This window comes from Lethenteron reissneri, chromosome 42, assembly GCF_015708825.2.
Source record: "Lethenteron reissneri isolate LAM-NWPU_2019-01 chromosome 42, ASM1570882v1, whole genome shotgun sequence".
In the NCBI taxonomy this organism is placed as follows: domain Eukaryota; kingdom Metazoa; phylum Chordata; class Hyperoartia; order Petromyzontiformes; family Petromyzontidae; genus Lethenteron; species Lethenteron reissneri.
The window spans coordinates 7,967,812-7,976,232 of record NC_083820.1 but is presented as its reverse complement, the minus strand read 5'-3'; the positions used below and the strand labels follow the sequence as shown (position 1 = coordinate 7,976,232).

General features: G+C 43.5%; 1 protein-coding gene across 1 annotated transcript in view; it reads right to left on the bottom strand.

Moving 5' to 3' along the window:
• Positions 1-1,828: 1,828 nt before the first annotated feature.
• The window catches only part of LOC133352841 (protein scribble homolog), a 52,775-nt gene continuing 46,182 nt past the window's right edge, over positions 1,829-8,421 (bottom strand). Inside the window, 6 exon segments of the mRNA XM_061568792.1 lie at positions 1,829-2,639; positions 3,114-3,212; positions 3,716-3,771; positions 5,140-5,279; positions 6,371-6,562; positions 7,758-7,917. Of these exon segments, the coding sequence (XP_061424776.1) occupies positions 2,613-2,639; positions 3,114-3,212; positions 3,716-3,771; positions 5,140-5,279; positions 6,371-6,562; positions 7,758-7,917 (674 nt within the window). The 3' untranslated portion in view covers positions 1,829-2,612.

Here is an 8,421-nt window from a genome sequence, read left to right as displayed (position 1 = left end):
CCTCTCGTCCTCTGGCTTGAGATGGCTGCCACCTATGGGTCAGATTATTGTCTGCCAGTATTAAGCAATTGGTAATTAAATATTTAATTTGTTTTCCCTAAACAGTGTAAAATTTAGGAAAAAAATGTTCACGAACATTGTCTCGCACAACGAGTCTGTGTGCAAAATGTCAGCTCGATTGGATCACGGGAAGTGGGTTAAAAAACGACCGAAAGATTTGCACGGTCGTAAGCAAGCAAGCATGCAAGCACGCAAGCAAGCAAGCGAACTTAATATAAAGGATTTAAAAACATACGGCGGCTTAATCCTAGCTGGCGTATCTACTTATGCCATCTACATTACAAAGGCTTAGTTCCGGCAGCAGTACTGACCATCTCACAACTCCTCCTCTCCCGCGGCCCTTCCTGGCTCCTCCCCCCCTGAACCACTATAACAGGTCCCTGCGGGGTGGGCTGGTAGGAACGAATAACCAAAGAATATAAACATAATGTATTATTACACTTGTTTAGCCAGGAAAAGCCTCGCTGAGTCTAAAGGTTTTTGTAGGGTCCTGCCAAGTGTTTGCAGTAGGGGGCGATGTTGCTACACCTAATCGGACGGACGATATAATCTATTGTAGGCTGGTTCACTTCGTTCCTACCAGTATAAGGTCGTGCCTCTTGGGACTTCTCTTCACTTAATACAGATATTTTGCTGTGACAGTTTCACCTGAAGACGGAAGCTTGTGTTGCCTCCGAAACGTCGTGATTTTATTGTTTTATTTTTATTAATTTCAATTTCATTTTTTTACCTACGTGACTTTACCGAAATAACTAAGAGTATGAATCCTTGCAGTCACGAAAGCTTCAAATATAGAAATAAAACTGGCAAGTTGCACAGATGGCTCTGGTGAAGACGGGGGAGGTGCCATGGCCCAGTTGGTAGCACGTTCGCCGCTTATTGCAGAGGTTCACGGTTCGAATCCAGACTGAAGCCCTGGTTAACACTGCAGTACTAATTTGTTTTATCCACGGGCATTCAGACCGACGTTTTACAGCAGCATTTGCTGAAGCGGCCGAAGTGTGCCCTGGTTTTGACTTTTGAGTCTAATCAGCAGTCAGGTCTGTTTTACAAAGCAATGGCCTTGAAGGCCTACAGATTGCTGGAAATTATATTTTTTACAGACATGCAGCTGGTCTGTTTATTCGTGTGACTTATCATTTTCCACAATAGCACATCAGTACGTATTTTTACACTAAGTTTATAGTCTCCAAATGATAGTATGTAAATTCACTCGATGTGACTATTTACTCGTAAGGTCAAGAATGGACAAACAAATCCAATGACCAACATTACATGGGGAGGCCTTCATCCAGCAGTGGATTGACAGGAAATTATGGGGTGATGTAGTTAGAACACTGCGCTATGAACCAGCTACCCGAGTTAAATTCCTGTCACTGGCTAATTCATAGCAGTGGCGATATATAAACCAGTCTCAGGCCCACTTTGGCACTGATCAGCAGGGTGAGGTATGGTCAAACAACCTCCCAGATGGATCTGGTATGTAGGGGGTTTCATTATGACGTTGATTGAAAAAAAGCTGGAATGAATGTACGATGATCAAGGAAAGTGGAAGGGTCCCTGGGTTTGAACATGGCACAATGCTAGAAGGGTTATTTGCCGATGGTTAACTGGTCATGAAATGTAAACCAAATGAGGATGACCAACATGGAGTCGGAGTGATGAGATTATCCCAAGTGCACATGTGCGACAGATTGTAGCATTACAGAGTGAGGGATGGTGCCCGCATGATGATGCCTTCATTCAGCAGTGGAGACCACGGCTGATAAAGATGATGAAATTCACTTGCTTTATTTTCCCCAAAAATGTTTCCCACAAGCATAACAGAACATAACAGAATTACACTCATTGTAAAGCAACAGAGCATACTTGAAATGTTAGCGGTGGAAAATTAAATCAACATTTATTTCCACTGATTTACAAAACAGGCGTAATGCGTTAACATACAAAAACAGCTATTACGACCACTACAACTACTGTGCTACTTTACATGTTAAAGCACTTAGAAACCTATCCGAGGCTGAGAACGTTGAATGATAAAGAAGTCGGTGCCCAAAAGGGAGGAACTGGAGTTTTTTTGAAACCCTACAGTATTGTAAAAGAACTTACAAAAATAAAATGCCAAGTGATGTACTTTTTTTCCTTTATATATAAATTCACATCCGATCGTGTACACCCACCAAGAAGCAGCAAATATAAAAGTTAAAATCATTCACAGTTTATTTTACAGATGTGTCAAACTTGTAAACCTATCCCCCTTCTACACCTCTTAGTGTTTTGTTTAAAAACATGGCTCTAGTTCTAAATTTTACACATTACTAACTGTACCAAATTTACAATAAAACGCTACTCATCGTTCTAAGTTTGAGAGCATTTAAACTGAAAGTTTACATCCCGTTTTGAAACATACCAAACATGCAAACTGGAACATATAAAACCATAACTAGTTAACGATACACCAGCAGAAAGTGTTCCTGGTCGGTGCCAAAAAAAGGCATTTCTGCCAGATGAGGCATTTGGTGTACGCTGTCCGTTCTCTCCACCACCGTCCCTCAATGAGTGTCATCACTTCTGGATACCTGCAAAATAAAGCATGGGAAAAAACTGGTAAATGTATACTTGCTGCAGTTTTTTTTGTTCATCGCTGCTGACCAGAAGGAGCTCTAGAGAGCCCCTATAGAGGGTATTAAATCAATATTTAAGACTGCTTTGAAAACCCGTCTCTTTAAACCGGTCTTCACTCGCTTGGTCGGTTGCCCTGGTTCTTTTTTTGTTTCCTGCTGTTCATGCATTGTGCATTGGGATCCTAGGATAAACTGAGCATTATACATTTGAATTATTATAGTATATCCTGAAGAAATGCCAGTTAGCTAAAAGGTCAAGATCTTCCTTTCCTCTTGATGGTAGGAAAGTAATTATGATATTTAAGGAACTGGTTATTTATTGTCTAAGTTTACTGAAGCAGAAATGTATACATTGTGATTATATGTTTCAGACAAGACTATATAAAGTTTTGGCACAGCTCTGTAACAAAAGAATGGATCACTACTCACGTATGTGTTTTGCGTATGGGCGTCCGACGGTGTATTTAGTGTGGTCGGTGACTGAACCCAGTTCAGCTCAGATCCTGTTTCAAGACTGGCTTGAGAACCCTGGTGAGACACAGCACAGAGATTTACATCAAAACAGGAAACCTCTGCTAAGTGCAGCTCAAGGTGACGATTCATATGGACTGAATACAAAAAATATAACATGATCCATTCTCATCAGTCGTGTCTCGTGGTAAAGAATCGATTCTGATCCCTATCAGAGCAGTGTTTTGCGTTGTATAGTTCAGAGAAACGGCCAACGGAAGCAGAATACGCAGAGTTACCTCTGAAAGCCATTCATTTGACCTCTGGTCATTTCCCTTCTCTGCCACTGACAGTAATGTTTTAAGAATGACTGCCAAATATATATACTTTAATTCGCAGCGCTGCAATTTTGGCAAATTAAGTGCAATCAACTCACGACACTTGAGGCCAGTTTAATCAGATAGCTGCCTAGATTCCAATCCAGAATCTCAACCATGCGGACTCAGTGCTCCGACCTCTAAGCCACCCGGCCACCTCTCATGCAAGTGTTTGTTTTTTATTTGGAGGCAAAAGCAACTTACCAAGTTCCCTTGTGGAGAGCCCGTTTCATCTTTAAGACATTGGTAAACATTGTAATCTGAAGGAAAAATAAGGGTTTTAAATGGCAGTTGTACACTCATGAACGTCATTTAATACAAAAAACAAACAGCTTAAAGTTAAGAGTAAACAATGCCCAGATGTTTTTACATTGGTAAACATGCAAGAGCTTTGCTATGGTCTGTATCCCTTTGTTACAATGTTCTCATGCGCCTGACCATAAGGCAACTGTAGAAGAAAATCCACATAGTTGGAAGAGAAAAATACAACAGCAGAGGCATGAGAGAGAAAAAGCTGCAGGGTGAGGGTAACAGCATGAAAATATGCAATTTTTTGCAGAAAATATCCACCGAAGAACGTTAGAAGACTGAGGCTTCATAGTAATGGGAGGTAGAGTTAAGCGGAGATGGTGGGTTATTGTGAGAAATGGATGTAATGGCAAGCGTTAGGGTTGAGGTGAGAGCGAGGGAACATGTCTGAGACAGTTTATACAGGCACAGCTTTAGTCTGACCTGAAGAAGGCCAATACCACTTGAGATGATACAGCTCTGTGTGGATTGTTCTGTACATGCATCTCTAAATGCAGTCGCAACTAGACGAGATGTAGACCCACATTATAATAATATTGAAGGCGGTGCACCCAGAATGTACCCGATCTGGTCAGATATTATAAGCTAAGCAAGATGGTCAGTAGAGGGCTGTGTAGCAAAATCCCTTGCAGTCCTGTATGCCTCCAACCTTTGCCAAACTGCACTGACCAGCATGGTGAAGATAGATCAAAATATTCCTTATGGCCTTGCTGGCTAGAATCTGCGCAGGCCCTCATCCAGCAGTGGATTGAGAAAGGGCCATACAAGACAGGAGGCCCATAAACTCTGTGGATCATGGGCCAGCCATGGCTTACATGAAATGAAAACATCAATTAATTCTGATTTAAAGCTTTCGTGACTGCAGGGATTCATATTCTTGGTTCTTTCGGTAAAGTCACGTAAAAGGAAAATAATAAAAATATTAAACAATTAAATTCTCACGACGTTTTGACTGCAACACAAGCAATCATGCAATCATCATCAGGTGTGAAATCCACAGCGAGAAAATTTGTTATATATTTTTATTATTTTATTATTTCCCTTCTACGTGACTTCACCGAAAGAACCAAGAATATCAATTAATTCGTTTTAATCACCATTATTGCGAATTAAGAAAAAAGTCGGGCCGCGCAACTCCGTTGCGTGCAACCGAATCGATTGTATCCACATACACGCAGGCGCTTTGGTTGCACAACGGATCACTCGGGTGTAGACCGAGCAGCGAAACGGCACAGCGGCTGCCGCTTGCTTTTCGCACAGGTTCGCGGCACGGGTCCGGAAGGCCGCCAATAGGAGTGGACGGGGCAAGGGAGACACACCATCGTGCGGAGACGGGGAGGCCGAGAGAGCAGGCGAGGGGGTCTCGGACAGCCGGTCCAGGTTGTTGCGCTTCTGGTTCTCCCGCGCCTTCGCGATCACCATCTGGGCCTTGAGCGCATCTTGCTCGAGAGATTTCATCCTGTTATCAGTGCGGGGGAAAAAAAAATCTATCAATCAAGTGACGTTCAAATTAGGATGGTAACCAGGGTTGTTACCCAGGGTTGCGATTTCCGCATGGAAAATGCGGAAGGAGGGTTCAAATTTTCCCGCATTTTTGCTAAAGTCAACCGCAAACGGTGGAAAGACTACTCCTATGACCGCGCGCTTTTAACAACACGTTAATGCGTTCTATTGGAAAGGATACATCATGTACATGTGCTCGTAATCACGGCTCCGCATTTGAATAAAGTATGTGGTTCTTGTGCGGAAATGCGGAAATCATATATTCATTCCAATCAGTAACTCAAAGCCCTACGTGATGCTGGGCCTTGCATGTATCCTTTCCAATAGAACGCATTAACGTGTTGTTAAAAGCGCGCGGTCACAGGAGTAGTCTTTCCACCGTTTGCGGTTGACTTTAGCAAAAATGCGGGAAAATTTGAACCCTCCTTCCGCATTTTCCATGCGGAAATCGCAACCCTGTTGTTACCCTTTGGTTATCAAGCGTTATCGTCAGGTCTTTATTTGTTGTGGAATATATTCCAGAGCACCCCCACCCCACCCCGCCCTCCATCCCGGACCCTCATCTTGGACTCCCATCCCTGATCCACAGCCTTATGGAAATATTTTCCGTAACTAAAATTAAGCCCTGGTTATCAATAATTTAACTTAAAAGAAAAATATTGCGCTGACAAGAGTGGTGAAGTATAATCACGAATGAAGCTTTATTATACAGTTGTGATGCAGTTCGGTACTTACCCTCTAGAAAATTGGCCAAATTGAGCAAAAGGGTTGTCTTAACACTTGCAAACACCAGCACGACAAAAGTACGATTTACAAATATGTAAATAAATTTTGCCTTGACATCTACCCGACGTCTTCCGTCCTGCTAATAAACACCTCCGAGAAAAAACGCAAGTTGCCATGCGTTACAGAACCTATGCAAAAGCACGATTTATGTTCCATTTAATTTTGGATCACTTGATTCCTCTTACAATCGATTACCCCTCCACCACGCCCACCCCCCCCACCCCAAGGACAAAACCCTTGGGCACCACCGACGGGACGCACCTGGCGGCGCGCCACATGGCTCTCTTCTCCGCCTGCAGGGCCCTGCGCTCGGCCGGTGAGAGATCCCCGTCGCTGGGCAGCGGCTCGGGGCTCGGCCCGCCGCTCGCGCGCTCCTGGTAGCGCCGTTCGGCCTTGGCCGTCCTGACGGGCGCCGGCGCTCGACTCTCCACGAACACCTCGTGCCCCTCGGGCCTGCGGAACGAGACCACACGCGCACGTCAAACTCGCTCGCAGCAGGTCGCGTTGCCACCTTTCCTCCCGCTCCCAACCGTAGACCAACCGCGGTCATATTTCTCAGTCAGCACGAGGTCTATGCTGATCTCGTCAAGGTGCATAAATCATCAGGTAAACTCCGATCATTCTCGCAGCGGCTACTGGCTAACCATCGAACAAAGACGATCACTGCGTTAGATGCGCTTCTGCGACTGTCTGGAACGATCTTTCCTTCCGATATAAGGAAGCCACTGGAGCTATGCACTCTTTAATCTAATTTAGAACTAATTTCTTTAGAATTACTTTTTGTGTTTAGTTTGTTGTCCTTCCCATGCACCTCCAATTAGCACGTTGGCTATGTACCGTGCGAAAGAAGTTCAAAATACATGCAGATCTCGGTACAAATAAATTCCTGCCACCCGAACACAGATGCCAATTCCCACACTATCTTGGTAAAACCAAAACTGGTGGCAGGTGCCCAACCACCAGTTTGCAATTCCTCCTCTGTTGCAATGGTGTGCGCATACAGACATACAGATGACCTGCTAATCATGTGACAGCCCATTGAAAGCCCATTGAAACCAAGACTCTCTCTTTCAAATGTGACCTGGGTTAAAAACATACTTTATATACAACTATTTGTCAATTCATCACTGGATGGCCTCCATATGGGTTGTGGAGGTTGTCTCTACACATATCAGTGTGCGGGTTAGTAAAGAGGGGGGGGGGGGGGAGGCAACACTCCTCCTCCCTGGGTTTAAATATTTACAGAAAAATAGCAAAGACATTAATAAACTAGCAAACTCTGGACCGGATTCAACATACGGCGAGTCAGACTTGCTTTAAACAATGCTGGTGAACTGCCAAATGTTATAGGCAAGCACCGTCTCTTGACGACATACGTTCGAATCCATAAAAACTTCGTAATACAGGACACAAAATAACGATTAGCGTTTTCGTCGAGTTACTTGAAAACTCTTATTTTGTGTTTTGTAGTGTAGGGTTTGCTTCTGCTGCAAGTGTTCGAATCTATAAAAACTTCGTAATACAGGACACAAAATAACGATTAGCGTTTTCGTTGAGTTACTTGACAAATTTTATTTTGTGTTATTTTGTAGTGTAGGGTTTGCTTCTGCTGCAAGTGTTTTTTTTAGTTCCTGCATCAGTCAAATACCTGGTGTTGAGGTTGCAGTCTTTGTCTTCCAATTGGAGAGAGGGTATCCCTCCCGTGTGGGCAGCCTCTAGCTCCAGACACTGGCTGGAGTCGTCACTGCTGTGATCGTTGTTCCCCATAAGGCACTCGTCATGGGCAGGCTTCTGCAACGTCTCCGTAGCTGAAGAAAACGTATGGATACTTGCATTTATTTTGTGACACAATAGCGAACAATAATATTACAAGTAGATTACAGCCACGTAAAGGGAAAAAATAAAATAAAAAAATAAAAACCGCCACTTTTTTCAAATTTTCTTGCTGTGTTTTTCACAGCTGACGATGATTGCTTGTGTTGCAGTCGAAACGTCGTGAGAATTTTATTGTTTTATATTTTTATTATTTTATTGTTTCCCTTCTACGTGACTTTACCGAAAGAGCCAAGAATATGAATCCCTGCAGTGACGAAAGCTTTAAATCAAAATTTAGATTACAGCCCTTTGCCAATCCACTGCTGGATGAAGGCTTCCCTCACTGTCAGTCATGGGCGTTGACCATACTTCACATCAGTCGGTACACATATTGGGTGAGAGCAGCGGCGGAATCGAGGACTACATTTTGATTTAAAGCTTTCGTGACTGCAGGGATTCATATTCTTGGTTCTTTCGGTAAAGTCACGTAGAAGGGA